Source organism: Cheilinus undulatus, linkage group 13, assembly GCF_018320785.1.
Source record: "Cheilinus undulatus linkage group 13, ASM1832078v1, whole genome shotgun sequence".
Lineage (NCBI taxonomy): Eukaryota > Metazoa > Chordata > Actinopteri > Labriformes > Labridae > Cheilinus > Cheilinus undulatus.
The window spans coordinates 7,740,246-7,756,587 of record NC_054877.1 but is presented as its reverse complement, the minus strand read 5'-3'; the positions used below and the strand labels follow the sequence as shown (position 1 = coordinate 7,756,587).

Sequence of the window (16,342 nt, the reverse complement as noted above, 5' to 3'; positions counted from 1 at the left end):
CTGTGACAACCAATGGCAGGCTGTTCCATTGTCACATCACATTTTGTCAAATTGTGCATGTCTTTACAATGGAGATGGCCTGTTTAGCTCCTATGGAGAGCCTCTGATGCGGCCCTCTGTGTCACTGCAAACAGGAACTGCTTTGAATAATGGCTCAAATAAAGCTAACACAAAGAAGCACAAGGAACTTTATTGTTAAAATGTGAATATTTTGCAGATTTTTTTGTCACAGAATGATAATTTTTCACTTTTGGGTCCCCAAGAGATGGGAGTTTGTGCAAAAAAGTCGATCTTTTAAGTAATCTTTTGAGTTTTGATTTCTGGTTAGTTTTTCCTTTTGTCTTTATCGTCCCATAACTTTTTAAAAGTTCAAGTGATATTGCTGCAGTCCCAGGGAAAAAAAATGGTTAAGTAATATCTTATGGCTCAGATGGTTGAATCATTTTTAAAATTTCTCTGTTTTTTGGAAAGCTTCCCACGACATGGGTGGTTCATGGGTGTCCTGACCTCCACTTTGGGAACCACTGGTTTCTCTACAACTGTGTTTGGTTGCTTAAAAATGGAAAGATTTGAAAATTGGTTCCAGAGTGCAAAACTTCTGAAAGTGGCACTGTTTCCATCGTCATGTAAAATTGCAAAACAAAGTTCTCTCTCAACTGAGACTTTACCTACATATGCATGGCTATTGACTTCAACCACAATGTGTGAGTATTACAATGACAATGGAAGACTCCCAAGTTCTGCTGAGCAGTTTTCCTAGTTGCTGCTCACATTTTTGTGTAGTTTAAGGCAGTGGCTCCCAACTGGCCAAGCCTCAGGACCCACCACTGGACTCCTTCATAAAAAATCCAAACTCAAATATCTGAAAAATTTCAACCAATCAGATTCACTTCAAAGAAAAATAATGTAGTTATACTGTACATTTTTTTGCCACATTTTATACTTTAGATGGTGCAAAACAAACTTGTAGAAAATGCTTAAAAGAATTTTTGGCACAATATCTTTACTGCATTCATTCATGGCCCACTTAAAACAGCTCTGCAACCCATTGTTGGGTCCTGACCCACTAGTTGAGAACCACTGGTTTAGGGCCCCTAGTGCACGTGCGTTTTCCCCACACTGCCAGCTGCTGGCCTAGCATGTATACTAAAGTATTTTTAGTCATCTTTACAGAATCGTGTGCATGGCAGTCATTTCAAAATGTATTCAAAAACGATTCCATGTTTATTAGTCATAACTTCTATGTCCTACCATTCTCAAAGACCACCAATCACATCCAAAAAAGACCATGATCAAGTCTATGAATGGAAGAGATTGGTATATTTCATTTCATCTTTGGGTTTCAGTTTTATAACACATTTATTGAACAGACAGGCTAACATGTCTAAAAGAAAGTTTAAAAGAGATGATTCTGCCTTCTACCTTTCCTTTTGAACCTGCAGGTATCAATACACTGATTGTTTGATTTAGTATGTGCTGATGCCTTATCTATATCTGACTGACTGACTGACTGACTGACTGACTGAATGGAGCCCACTATGGTTTTTTATCACGCCAGATGACGTGCATATCATCATCATATTCTTGTCCCATGAAATTTCTGCCAAACGGGATGTCACAGGTGTCGGGGTGAAGGAGATACCCAGAGAATGAGCTGCTACTCTCATAGTCGGTGTATATGCCATTGGTGGTTTCGTCCTTCACCTGCAGCCACACCCGGTCTCCATAGGCCAGGTGAACGACAACAGTCTGGCATGTGACGGACTGATGGCTTGATTCTCTGTTTATGACTATTGGGTTGTGGTTGACGAACAGGCCGACTATGAGTTCTCTTAGGTAAACTGCAAGGTTGAAGCTAAAGACATAGGTGCCATTAACGGGGGCCACGTACATTCCCATCCAGGGCATGAAGTGCTCCTGTTCGTTGTAGATGACATGATGGAATGGAACTGGATAGTCCGGCGAAGGGTACGACTCATTGATACATGCAGAGAATGCTGACTGGATGACTGGGGTGCAGGGTCCAGGTGGCCCCCTGAGACCTATCATACCCTCATTACCTTGAGGCCCCATTGGGCCTTGTACACCCTGGGCGCCAGTGTCACCTTTTTCTCCTTTGTCCCCCTTCTCTCCTGGGCTTCCATCAGAGCCGTCCGCTCCATCTGTGCAATCACACATCCCCTTCTCACCTGTATCACCCTTCTGGCCATCCATTCCAGGGTCACCAGGCTTCCCCATGTCACCCTTGTTGCCCTTTACACCCTTAGGACCTACAGCCCCCTTGACCCCGGGTAGACCTCGACCTCCTGCTGGCCCTACAGCTCCTTGTGGGCCCTCTGGACCTTGGATGGTCTCACAGGAAGCAGGGCATGTGCCACTTTCTCCTTGAGGGCCCTGTGCACCTGGGGGGCCTTCCATTCCAATGTTCCCCTTTTCTCCTGGAGACACAAACACATCAAGATATATTTAAAACAGTTTATGTGGAGTGGTTTGTATGTAGAGATTAATTACTGCAGCCTGTCTCAACCTTTTTTCTGTAATGGTACCCTAAAAATTTTCAAAAATCTTAAGTCACCCCTGTCAAAAAGTAGTAAGAAAACAAACATGTTACATCCCATGACTGCCTGGGGATTAATGCAATGATGGAATTAATAAAATAAATCTCTTTTGGACTTTCATAAAGCTATTTAAATGCCTTGGATGAGATGCATTGTGGTCATGTAGACCTAAAAAAACAAACTTTACTGTGTTTCTCACTCCTGAACACCTGCCCAAACTATGAGACAGTCTAGATAATTTGTGCAGGAATAGCTGATGATCTGCATATTCATGATAATTCTAAAACGTTTTGAAGGAATCCCTGATAATACCAGAAGGCACCTTAGGGTGCCACAGCACCACTGTTGAGAAAGGCTGGATTACTGCAATTCTCTGTTCAAACAATGTAGGCACATTTTCTAAAGCTCATGTTGCTAAAGCTAACTGAGCTATAGATAATGAAGCTACGTAACTAATGGAGGCCATTGCACATGAGGAATGGGCTACAATTCCTCAAGAACACTGCTAGAAGCTGGTGTCTGGCTATGCACCTCATTTACAGGAGGTTATAGATGCAGAAGAGTGCTCTACTAAGCACTAAAGATGCTTGCCATGAAGGGGCTGAATGATTTTGACAGTGGAGAAGTCATTATAAGTCGAATTCAGGGAAACCACTTGAAGCATTAGTTGTGTTGAGCTATTTCAACTGCTTTTGTTTGATTTGTTCATTGCAAAAAGCAAAAGTCAGTCAATTTTCACAATAAACCTGATTTGCAATGGGGTTGAATCATTTTGATTGCAACTTTAACGTATAATATATAGCTTGAACAACATTCTTCCCTGAATTGGAAATACCACTCCCTAACTTTGGTTTTTCATTAATACATTTTGGTTATCCTTGAAAACCATAACAGAAAACAGAACAATTGCTTGATTGACTTAAACTCACTTGCAGTTCAAAGATTGCTCCCTAAGAAGGACCATGTGGAAGTTGAATGAAATTCACAAGAAGCTGATTGGCAAATTATTTACACCAAACCTTAACCAACCCTTATTTATTCCAGTGTCAGAGTCTATATTTTTAATGTTAGTAATTAAATAAAGGAGTTGTTTTCATTCTGAAGGCACCTATAAAAGTGAGAGATCTTTAGGCCTATGTGACCAAACCTTTGAAGCCTCGGCTGCCCTTCATTCCAGTGAATCCAGCAGGGCCGCGTTGCCCTTTTTCTCCCATGTCGCCTTTCTGACCTGTAATTAACAAGGTATCAATTTTTACCAAGAGTTATTCAAGACAAGTTAATCAACATGAAGACACAGCAAGTCTTTGCATTCCACTCAATTTCAGACCCCAGGACACAACTTTCACAGTTTTAATGATTCTTTTAAAGGAGACCAAGTGAAAAGTGATTGAGAACAGTCTAATGTAGTACCACAAAGATGAAACTATTTTGTTAAGTTTTGCACTACAAAAATATTTTGAAAGCAGACTTTAGGATATGTATTTCATCTTAAAAACACAAAGGATAAAAAAGGCAGTGGCTTTGGGCAGATGTAATGTTAACAATGTGGATGCCCACATTTATTAAACCATTTGGAAAGTAATATCAGACTTCATAGCTGAGTCATGATGTGCACAAATGTCAGGATAGCAGAGAATAAAGTGGAAGGAACTGAGATAAATTTAAGGGAAGAAAACACAATTGCAAAGTAAAGGCGTAAATTCGCAAAATAGGCTAAAAGTTGCAAAAATTGGCAGAAGTGGTGAAAAACTAATTAAGATTGGCAAAAATGATTTACAAATGGGATTAAAATAGCGAAAAGCAGTTAAAAAAAATAGTAAAAATGAGTTTTAAGTGACAAAAATTGGGATAAAAGTGGCATAAAGGTTGCAAAAAATGGGTTTAATGGGGAAACAAATGGGATAAAAATGGACAGAAACAGTGAGAAACAGAAGATAAAAAGTGGAAAAAAATGAATAACTGCGCCAACATTTAGCATGGCTATATGGAGCAAAATATAAAAACTACCTGCATTTTGAGCAATACTGCACATATTTCCAATACTGGTATTGAAATCGGAACAACCCTAATACCAAGTAATTTCAAGTCATCATGACTTGGATTCACCCTCATCCAAGTTAGTGCTCATGTTACTATTTTCAAACCCTTCCAAATCCCTGTGTGCTCTTTAGCAGAGACAGTGAAGAGCCAGAACCAGCCTGTAGGTACATAAATTTGCTACAGCATGACCTGGGCTTCTTCGTATTTGTTAACATCTGTGCAGCAAAGTTAAGTTCTTGGTGTGTGACTCACCTTTTATCCCCTGAGGGCCTGTGTATCCTGGACGACCCTTGAATCCTGTCATTCCTCGTCTCCCAGGACTCCCAGGTTGGCCTGATCAGAGATTACAGTAAGGTCAGAAAATACAAAAATAGCGCTTGTTAATTTTATTTCCATAAAATATGCATTTAATCCACAGCTCTACTGGTCTTATTTTGGGGACAGTGTCTTTAAACCTATCACTTGCTGGCTTTTGGACACGAGCATTGCATACATACAAACAGGGTCTGACGCTGGCGTACGCCACTCCCATCCAAAGTGTGTGGTTTATAAAAACCAGACCTGAGCAAACTCTGTCCCATGAGTACGGATGTTTTGAAGGGAGGAGGAAGTTGGTGACACACAATGAGGTGGTGAACTGAATCCATTCTGTATATTAATGCATCTGAAATGATTAATTTCACTAAATAAAAACCTTATTTCACTATCCAGCCCATCATTAGCAAACAGCTTTATTTTTACCAATGCATTGTGAGCCATTTTGTACTTCTGAATCACAACTTCATCATTTGATGTATCAGAATCAGCTTTATTGGCCAAGTATGCTAATGAATTTGTTAGCTTAGCCCTCGGTGTACAAGAATAAAACATTAAATACAAAAAAGAAATGAAATGAAAAAGTATGATGTTGCTCTTCAAAATAAAAGCTGTTGATTGGAGTTCACTCTGGAGTAGTATGTCAACAGCTGATTATTTGCCTTTTTGATGTTGATTTTCCGTTAATTTTGACATGATTCCATGATTTTGTTGCTTCTGCCATGGGTAAGTACATTATAGATTAACTTAGCAGGGAATTAGCAAAATTTTGTCCACATAGCAGGTACCAAAGAAGACACTTTTGTTGAATTTCTGTCCATGTAAAGGGCACTTAACCTAATATTTCCCACATAGAGGTAACTTAAGATGCAATTTGTCAAATTTTGTCCACTGAGAGGGCACTAAAGATGGCATTGTGTCAAATTGTAACCAATTCAAGGGCATCAAAGACGGCAGTTTGTCCACTTTGAGGGCAATTTGTCAAATAGATCTGCTTTGAAGACATTTAAGAGGATGATTTGTCAAATTTTGTCCACTTAAAGGGCAGCAAAAAAAAAGGAATTTATCAAGTTTATCCACTTTCAGGCCACTTAAAGATGCAATTTGTCAAATTAGTCCAATTAAAGGGCATCAAAGAGGGCAATTTGTCAAATTTCATGTGCTAAGAGGGCCCCAAAGAGGAATTTGTCAGATTTTGTCCACTTGAGGGACACTAAAGAGGGCATATTTTCAAATTGTGTCTATTAAGAGGGTGTCCAAGAGACCAATTTGTCAAATTAGTCCAATTAACGGGAATCAAAGATGGCAATTTGTTAAATTTTGCCCATTTTTAGGGCACCAAAGAGGAATTTGTGGTATGTTGTTCACTTAAGGGGCACTTAAGAGGGCATATTTTCAAATTGTGTCTATTAAGAGGGCACCCAAGAGACCAATTTGTCAAATTTTGCCCACTTTTAGTGCACCAAAGAGAAATTTGTCAAATTTCGTCCATTTTAAAAGGTACCTAAGAGAGCAATGTGTCAAATTTAGCCACCCTGAGGGCCCCCAAGAGTGCAATTTGTCAGAATAAGTCCACAAAGAGGGCAACAAAGTGGGTAATTTGCCAAATTTTGTCCACTTTGAAGGTACCAAATTAGGCACTTGGCTAATTTTGTTCACTCAATATTAAGACAGCACTTTATTGTGTTCTTCATCCTGCATACAAGATGGCAGCTTTACGACAATTTTCCAAAATGTGGACCAAGTTAAAAAGGCTTTCGTTTTGTTGGTTGTTTTTTCAAGTCTTAAGTTTAACTCTCACTTAAACACATCTAGAGATGTAGTTATCTGTTACGCCATTGGGCCGTGTTTCTTTGCATTAAATCCTCATAAAGTTTCCTTTAAATATCTCACTGGTTTGTGTTGTTGTGCTGTGCTACTCTTTTTTGTGCTCTTATTGTGGCATTTCAGTGGAAGCGTGTGCTTTAGGACTGATCAAGTTATCTCTGTCATCTTTATTTTCCTTTGTACATTGGAACATATGCAGAAATCCATGTTAAACTGTGACTAAGTCTTCCAGATGAACACAAAGATTCACTCACAGTTCAAAGCTAAAACTGTTTTAACAGGTTTTTGATTGCAGATGTTGGTGTTTCAGTTCAGAAGCTACGCTAGACATGCTAAAGTTGTTTGCCTACCTGGGGGGCCCCGGTCTCCACTGTCTCCCTTTGGCCCCACGGTACCCTTACAGTGTGAACAGATGCAGTAAAAAGGGATCTGGTCCATCGGCGGGGGCACAGGCTGGTTCATCAGATAATCACAGTATGCTGATTCAGACCCGTAGGGCATATTTGAGGCATCCATCGGCATAGAGTCATTCATCATGTCGTCAGGGGGCCAATAGGGGTCTCCCATTGGCATACTGCGATGTGAACTCCTGGGCACGGGCTCTCCTGAACCTTCTTCTATTGCATTCCTCATTTCTGGATGAAACATCGCTGAGCAGAGAGAGGAGAGGGCGAGGAGCCCCAGCAGCTTCAGCAACATCTTGAGGAAAGACAGAGTAAGATTATTAAACTGAGACTCATCTGCATCATCACCTTTTATTTCTTGTTCTAAATTGCTTGCAGTCCTTTAAATGAGCACCAAAGAGAGCAATTCCAACTTTTGTCCAAATTTTGTACACTTAAAGAGCATCAAAAAGGGTTAGCATTACAAACTAAGGAAAACCCAAAGAGGGTTAGGCATCAGGACCCTAAAGGTTAGGGTAAGTGGGAGGGAGAGGGTATAACAATAATAATAACATACCACAAATTAAAGAAAAACCCAACAAGGGTAGTCCTTACTTTCCGCCTCATAGTCGGGGCCGCCGCATTGGAGAGATCTGCAGCAGATGGGCCCAAACCCCCTACCACAGAGGTCTCTCACTTGAGCTTTAAGTATTCTCCACTTATTGCAAGGGTTTGAATTTGTACGTCCTTAACGCTTGATAGTTCTCAGAATAAACTTAACTTGCATCAATTAAATTACCCAAAGAAACTTCCATTTATGTTTAAAAAACATCTTCCAGCCAACCTGAATGCATCTAATCAAAGAAAAAAATCCTGTGATGTATTTCTGAAAACACTTACTGTTCTGTTTGAGCCGTGCTGCATCATCTGGAGAAGATTTGTGGGATGATGACAGAACAGAGGAGGCTTTGATCAATTTATAAACCTCGCCCACGACAAAACGTCTTTCAGGTTGAGTCTCACCTGCAGACCCGGCAGACAAAGGCTGAGAACTTCATGGGAGGGAGGAAAGGCCAGTCCTCTTTGTCCTGTGGGAGAAGAACTGGGCCGTCTCTCTGCGATGTGACCTCTTTCAGCGTGAAACAGCGAAATCATAATCAGAGCAGAAAGAGGAGATACCTCTGTTTATCTCCCCATCGCTCTCCACCCTCCTCTTTCTCTCACCATTCTTAAAACTTAGAAAAAAATCCACTTTTATCAAACCTCTGGCAACTCCTCTGTATTCATTACCGTTTTTTTATTTCTTGAATTTTCTCTTTGGTATATAAAGAGTCCAAAAATTTTCTCCCAGATCAAACTTTACTTCTCCAAAAGGTTTCTATATTTCCTGTTTGCCAAATGGAAAAAGTGCAGTTGCCCTGAAGGGACACACATGGCACTTTAGACCACAAAATGGAAACACCTGAACCAGGTTTAAACACAGAATTTAGCTTTGGGCCAGAGAATGACTTTCTATCCATCTTAGGACTTGTACAATGAATGCCATCTCTACTAATCAGATTATGCTTTTCCAGAATGTTCAACAGTCATCTATGAAACTCACTTTGTTCACTGGATGCCACCTCAACAGCTAGTGGTTAAATGATGATGTGGCTTTACATATCATCACTGGTCCAGCTGGGGAGGGCTCAAGAGATCACTCCAGAATCCAACATCAACCCACCAACCCACAATGGTCACTGAATTAGTTTGAAACTGACCAAATTAATAATAAATGAAATTTTACTGAAAATTAACTAATGAAAATTTGAATTGTGGTTCAACAGAATCATTTTAAAAACAAACTAATGAAACTGGCTTGGAAAAAAATGATGGCACCCCTAGAAAGGATTGAAAATAATTCAGCCATAAGGACATGTTACACTAAGGCAGTGTTTGTCAACCTTTTTAGCTCACGAGCCCCCAAAATAAAGGTGCCAGGGACCGGGGACCCCCACTGAACCTGAAGGTGGTTGAGCACGGCCATTCAAGAATGGTCATGTGCAGACAAGGCTGCGCATCAGGGGGATACATGGGAGAGCTTTCTGGGGCCTAGCCACATTTGGAGCAAATGGAGGTCAGCAAAATCATGATCCATTACACAGTTAAGCTGTGATATTCATTTAACCTGATTAAAAAAACACTCTCATCAAAGAAACAAATGTCTATTTCTCATCATTTGTGTAGTAAATATCCTTCTGAAAAATGTAAATCCCTTTTGTTGAAAAAAAAGAATGAAAATGTGTTAAAAGTTGCTAAAATTGGTTAATAATGGCAAAAAAAAAGGTTTAAAATTGGTGAAATTTGATTTTAAAAGTAACAGAAATGGGTTAGAAGTGGCAACAATTACATAAAAATGGCAAAAAAAAAAAACAATGGCAAAAATGGGTGAAAGTGGAAAAATAGGCATAAATAACGGTAAAAGGGAGTGAAAGGTGGCTGAAATGGCTTTAAATTGGCAAAAATGTGTGGAAATTTGGTGACATGGGATGAAAAATTGATTTAAACTGGCAAAAAAGTGTCAACTAAGAAAGAGTTAATAAGCAGATATTGGCAGAAACCGGTTAAACTAGCAAAAATGGGCATATCAGATAGTGAAATGTGGATAAAATTGTTAAAATTGTGTGTAAAAAGTGGTGAAAAAGGGGTTAGTAGTGGCAATGATGGTCAACAGAGGCAACATTAGGCTTAAATGGCAAGAAATGGTTAAGAAGTGGCAAAAACAGGCTGAAAAAACGGTGGAAAGGGTTTGAAATGGACAAAAATAGGTGTTAAATGGCAAACGTGTTAAAATTGGAGGGGAACTTGATGAAAATTGGTGTAAAGTGACAATAGTGTAATTTAAAAAATATTCTTAGTTTTTGTCAGGGGACCCCCTCTCAGTGTCTCGCGACCCCAAGGGGGTTCAGACCCCAAGGTTGAGAACCACTGCACTAAGGTGTGTCCTGTAAGTAGCATCACAGGTGTCTTCAAACTTGTAATCAGTTACTCTGCCTATTTTAAAGGGTGAAAGTAGTCACTGTGCTGTTCACACTGAGCATTAGCCACAGAAAGCTAAGGAGACAGTTGTCCCGGGAGATTAGAAAGACAGTTAAGGACACGCATGTCCAATATTAAGGCTATAAGACCATCTCCAGCTTGATGTTCCTGTGACTACAGCTGCACATATATTATTTATAAGTTTAAGGTCAATCGGACTTTCCTGGACGTGGCTGCAAGAGAAAAATTGATGACAAACTGAAGAGATGGATAATATGTATGGTAACCAAAGAGCCTAGAACAACTTCCAAAGAGATTAGAGGTGAGCTCCAAGGTCATGGTAATTCAGTGTCAGAGTGCACCCCCGTCACTGTTTGAGGCAAAGTGGACTTAATGGAAGACGACCGAGAAAGACTCCACTGTTGAAAGAAAACTATAAATAAAGCCAGACTGCAATTTGCTGAAATGCATATTGACAAGCCACAAAGCTTCTGGATGAGACAAAACTGGAGCTTTTTGGCAAGTCACATCAGCTCTATGTTCACAGGTGTAAAAATGAAGCATACCAAGAAAGGAACATTGTAGCTACTGTGAAACATAGGGGAGGATCGGTTATGTTCTGGGGCTGCTTTGCTTTATCCGGCACAGGGTGTCTTTAATCTGTGCAGGGTACAATAAAATCTCAAGACAGTCAAGACTCCAATAGGACAACGAGCCAAAACACAGAGCTAAAACACAGAGATTAAAAAAAAAAACAGTGAAGAATGGCCAAGAACAAAACATTGGACTACTCTGATGATGTCTTCTATGAGCCCTGACCTGAATCCTATTGAAAATGTGTGGAAGGAGCTGAAACATGCAGTCTGGAGAAGGCATCCTACAAACCTGAGACAGCTGGAGCAGTTTGCTCATGAAGAGTGGGCCAAAATACCTGAGGACAGGTGCAGAGGTCTCACTGAGAGTTACAGAAATCACTTGACTGCCTCAGAAGGTTGTGCAACAAAATATTAAGTTAAGGGTGCCATCATTTTTGTCCAGGCCAGTTTCATTGATTTGTTTTTTAAAATGATTCTGTTGAACCCCAATTCAAAAACAACAGTTGATTTTCATTGGTTTATTTTCAGTTAATTTTTTGTCTATTTGTGAGTTTCAAATTATTTCAGTGACCATTGTGGGTTTTTCTTTCTTTAACGGAGGGGTACCAACAGTTTCGTCCATGTGGGAACCATTACCAGAGTGGCAGGCTTTTGAACTGTGCGATGACAACAAGCTGTTTGGTCCATCTCTTCTTTAGCACACAGGACACATTATCTGTTGTTTCCAACAAGAATTAAAAATTTTGATAAATCTGACCACAGAACAGTTTTCCATTTTCCCAGTCTATTTTAAATGAGCTTTGGCCAAGAGAAGACAGCGGCGTTTCTGGATCTTGTTTGCATAGGTCTTCTTCTTTACAATGATACAGGCCCTGAAGATCATGAGCATCGAAAACAGACCCTCAGCCTTGTCCCCTGCATATTCTGATGATATTATTTATTGCAGATAGTGGTGAATTCTAAATTATCACACTTTGACACTGAGGACCATTTTTCAAAATTGTTAAAACAAATTTTAGATGCTTTTTTTGCATTTTGCTGAACCTCCCTCCATTTTGACTTCTGAAACTCAGCCCCTCTAAAAGATTCCTTTAGTACCACTTACCTGTCCAGCCTTTTGTTGCCCCTCCCTACTTATTTGAGAGGTGTTACTGACATCAAATTCTGGCTAATATTTTCTATGCCATGGTAAAATGTCTCAGTTTCAACATCTGTTGAGTTGTGAATAAAATATGAGTTTATATTTGATAGCCATTGCATTCTGTTTTTAATTCACATTTAGCACAGTTTGTACTTCATGATGGACAAATTGACTGTGTAATGGAGGAATTTGTTTTCAGTGTTCTTGGCAGAAAGTCTTTTTTCATCATCTTACCAGCAGCTCAGTTGTTCAACAATATGAGTAACCCAACACTGTACAAGCATCCAGTATTAACAATGAGCAGCCTACTTTAAATTAATAACAGATTAAACACTGACGGGCAATGATTTCAATTTGTAGCAACACCTCACTGTGTTATCTGGATACATGATATCAATAAATGTCATTACGCACAAAAAACAAAACATGAAAGTGGGAAATACAAACTATGTCACAGTCTAACACTGACAAACGTTTGTAAGGTGATACTCGTACCCTGGTCTTTCGTCAGACAGAGTTTAGATAATTTTAAGTGAAGGCAAAAGGTGTTTTCTTTCTTCTCTTCACCTCCATCTCTTTATCTCTTCTCCCCTCTCACTGTTCTTTATACTCCTCTTACTCGTCTTTGTCACTTTTGGTGTCAATGCGCGATAAGAAGCTTAGAGAGTAAACAGATATCTGGCCTTAGTCACAAAAGCACCAGCAGTCTTCAGCCAGAGATACACTTGTTTCATTCTATATAAGCTAACCTGTTAGCTACTTAGCCCATCTTCTCTACACTAGCACACTTGGTCTCTTTGTCTCCCTGAAATCCACTGCAAAAGTTAAGTGGGTACAGAAATTGTTCTTATTTATGTTTTAACTCACAACATCTTTTGACCAGTGTTTTGGGACTTTGGCTGCACACAGGAAGCAGTCAGCGTCAATAGGAGGAGGGGCAAATCCTAAATTTTGTCATTTTGTCTGTTCAGGTCCAGACTTTGATCACATATGTCAACTTTGAAGCAAATCAAATGTTGCATGTGAGTGTTACAGCAACTTCCTGTTTGATGGCGAGCATTGAAATGTGTGCCAGCCAGGCATACCTCAGTGAAACTGTAAGTACTGAGTGATTTTGAAACGAATGTCAAAACCAGAGCGACATATGTTGAATACAGAGAGAGGAAAGAACACATGGCTTCATTCTGTACACCTTCCTGTTATCAGTAGGGGGCGCTATGAATAATACACGTTGGTGTGTTTAGTTCAAGGCTGTAATCTTGCATGACAAATCAGAAGAACACAGGACTGAGTATACATGAGAAACAAGCACTTTTGTCAGTAATTATACGGTTTGCACACTGAAAAACATACTTTGCCTATTGATAATGGCTCTGCCCTTTGAGTTACAAAAACGTCCAAAATAAATTCTCCCCTATGGTATGTCTTCTTACTGTGTGCGATAGCCATAGTAAGCCACAGTGCGACAGAACAACATGCTTGGATGAAAGCCCTAGGAAGAGTTCTTTCAAATATCACCTGTGCTATTGTCCAAAAACACTCAAAAAAAAAAAAAAAAAAAAAAAAAAACAATTGTTGGACTTCCTGTTTTTTACGATATTGCTCCAAGAAGCTTTTTTGTAGGCTCTGCAAAACATATTCCTAAATCTTTGGTTCGACCTTTTGTGTTTGAGTTAGAGACAAGAGTCATGTGTGTGACATTTGTTGACTGTATGAGCATGTTAGACCCTTAAAAAGACAACTTCCTGTTTTATGGCGTTCACTTCACTACTAGGGTTTCAGGCAGGCCTCAGAGCTTCGGATCTCAGCATGACAGCGGTATTAGGATTTTTTGAGGAAGATCTGACCAATCATGTAGAAATGAGAATTATCAAGACAAAGTTAATTCCTTATGGCAGCAGGGGGCGCTGTAATGAAATGAACAGTATTGAATATGAATGTGTTCTTTTTGACAGGCTTATCATGGCTCTGAAGTTTAGTGATAACTGACATTAACACTGCAGAATTATAATGAATTATATTTTTTTTCCACAGTAACAAGATTTGGCACACTACTCTAACAACAGCCATACATAATGGCCAAAACTCAAGCTAACCTGAGATCTCCCATTTGTGTAAAATGAGGGGGAAAAAAACAGGAGTCTATCAGATAAAATCCCCCAAAGGAGATGCTACAAATTCAACCTCACTTATTCAGTCAAAAAACTCTGCAAATATCCAAGACGTAACCATGATAATCTCACTTACTCTACTTCTAAAAAGACGATACATTTATCTTTTGTTAATCTGGACATGATGTACTAATGTTCATGCATGTAGCTCAAATCAGTGGGAGGGGGTATCCAAAAAGGCTTCTTAGGAAGCACACATTCATAAAACCAGCAAAAAGGTGCATTTTTAGCAAAACTGATACACTGCCTAGAAAAAGTGTTCACCTCCTAGGATGTTTTACCCTTTTATTGATTTTATAAATCAATCATGGTCAATATAATTTGGCTGTTGTGACAATAATAATACAAAAAAGATTTCTATAAAGTTATGCCAATTAAATAAAAATATGAAGGTAAAATAAATAGCTGCAGTAACGAGCATTTTTTTCACAATCAGATTAAATTCATTCAGATCAGAGATTAAAACGTCTCTGTACACACGGATGCTGGGTGCACGGGTGCTCATGCATCTCAATCTGATCTGAATAAAATTTTTCTGACATGTGCTGTAATGTCCCACCAGTTAAATCTACCAACAATTTGCCGTAGAAGAAGAAATTCTTCTTCTGCACCTGTAAACAAACCCCCATGACTTTACACTGTCGCAAAAAATATTGGATTGTTCTTCTCACTTTTGTCTGTACTTTATATTATCTTTATTTCTACTTTATTTTACTTAGAAATAGACCTTCATCATGTGCTGCAGACAGTTCAGCCGTTTCTGGTGCTTCCCCTGTTTAAGCAGCAAGCTCAGCAGTACGTACTGCTGTGGTCTGTTCAGAGGGGTAGAATAGGGAAGCAGAAAGATGTGATGTCAGAGGCAGACAGGCGCAGAAAGACTTAAATACAGGGAGAGGTGATCAGGTGTTTTCATGGACGTTGATCTGAATGAGGATCGGCATACAACACCCCCAAATGAGTCGGATCAGAAGACTATTCTGAATGGAGTGTGCATATGAAGCATTTTAATTCAGATCAGGTTTTTATTCTGATTACAAGCGGTCCATGTAAACATAGCCAGTGACTGCATAAACATTCAACCCCTTCAGCTCAGTATTTAGTAGTCATCTTTAGCTGCAATCACAGAGTCTGTGTGGATAGGACTCCATTTATTACCATTTACTCCATCCTTCTTTGCAAAATTGCTCAAGCTCTGTCAGGTTGAACACGTATCAGGCATGAACAGCCCTTTTCAAATCCATCCACAAATTCTCTGTTGGATTGAGGTCTGGGCTTTGACTCGGCCTCTCTAGAACATTCACCTTGTTGTCTTTAAACCATTTCTGTGTAGCTTTCTCTGTATGCTTCAGCTCACTGGCTTTGGAAAATTAATCTTCTCCAAAGTCGTAGTTCTCTTGCAGACTGAATAAGATTGACCTCCAGGATTTTCCTGCATTTGTCGCATTCATTTTACCTTCTACCTTTACAAGCCTTCCAGGGCCGGCTGCCGAGAAGCATCCCCACAGCATGATGTTTCCACCACCATACTTCAAAGTGGGGATGCTGTGTTTGTGGTGATGTGCAGTGTTTGGTGTCTTGTCTGATGGCCAAAAAGCTCCATTTTGGTCTCATCAGACCAAAGAAATTTCTTGGTCATATGAACATGGAGTCTCCCACATGCCTTTTAGTGAACTGTAGTCCAGATTTAATCTGAGTTTCTTTCAACAGTGGCTTTCTCTCTGCCACTCTCCCATAAAGCTTGGACTGATGAAGAACCCGGCCAACGGTTGTTGTCTGCAGAGTCTCTCCCATCTCAGCTGCTGAAGCTTGGAACTCCTTCAGAGTAGTCATAGGTGTCTTAGTGGTCTCTCTCACTAGTCTTCATCTTGCATGACGGTCTGATCTAGACAGATTTACACACGTGACGTATGCCTTCCATTTCTTGATGATGGGTTTACCTGAACTATGGGGGATATAGAATGCCTTGGATATTTTTTGTATCCATCTCCTGACTTATACTTTTCAATAACCTTTTCTCTGAGTTGCTTTGAGTGTTCTTTTGTCTTCATGGTGTAATGGTAGCCAGGAATACTGATTAACCAGTGAATGGACCTTCCAGACACAGATGCTTTTTTTGTTTTGTCGTAAAACACAAATTATATTGATTATGACTGATTTATGAAATCAATACAAAGATCCTCAACCCAGAGGGTGAATACTTATTATAGTCACTGTATGTCCACAAATTTTGGTGACCTTTTAGGCGTGGTAGGGGTTAGGGTTAGGTAATCAACAGTTTACTTGACAGGGGAAA

At 39.7% G+C, this 16,342-nt stretch overlaps 1 protein-coding gene across 1 annotated transcript; it reads right to left on the bottom strand.

Annotated features, from left to right (window-relative positions):
* Positions 1 to 1,536: 1,536 nt before the first annotated feature.
* Positions 1,537 to 7,439, bottom strand: LOC121519872 (otolin-1-like). The gene is made up of 4 exons (XM_041802969.1): positions 7,091 to 7,439; positions 4,851 to 4,931; positions 3,706 to 3,786; positions 1,537 to 2,438 (listed from the first exon to the last, which is right to left on the bottom strand). Exons 1-4 carry the CDS (start codon positions 7,437 to 7,439, stop codon positions 1,537 to 1,539), a joined length of 1,413 nt encoding a protein of 470 aa, XP_041658903.1.
* Between the last annotated feature and the right edge of the window lie 8,903 nt (positions 7,440 to 16,342).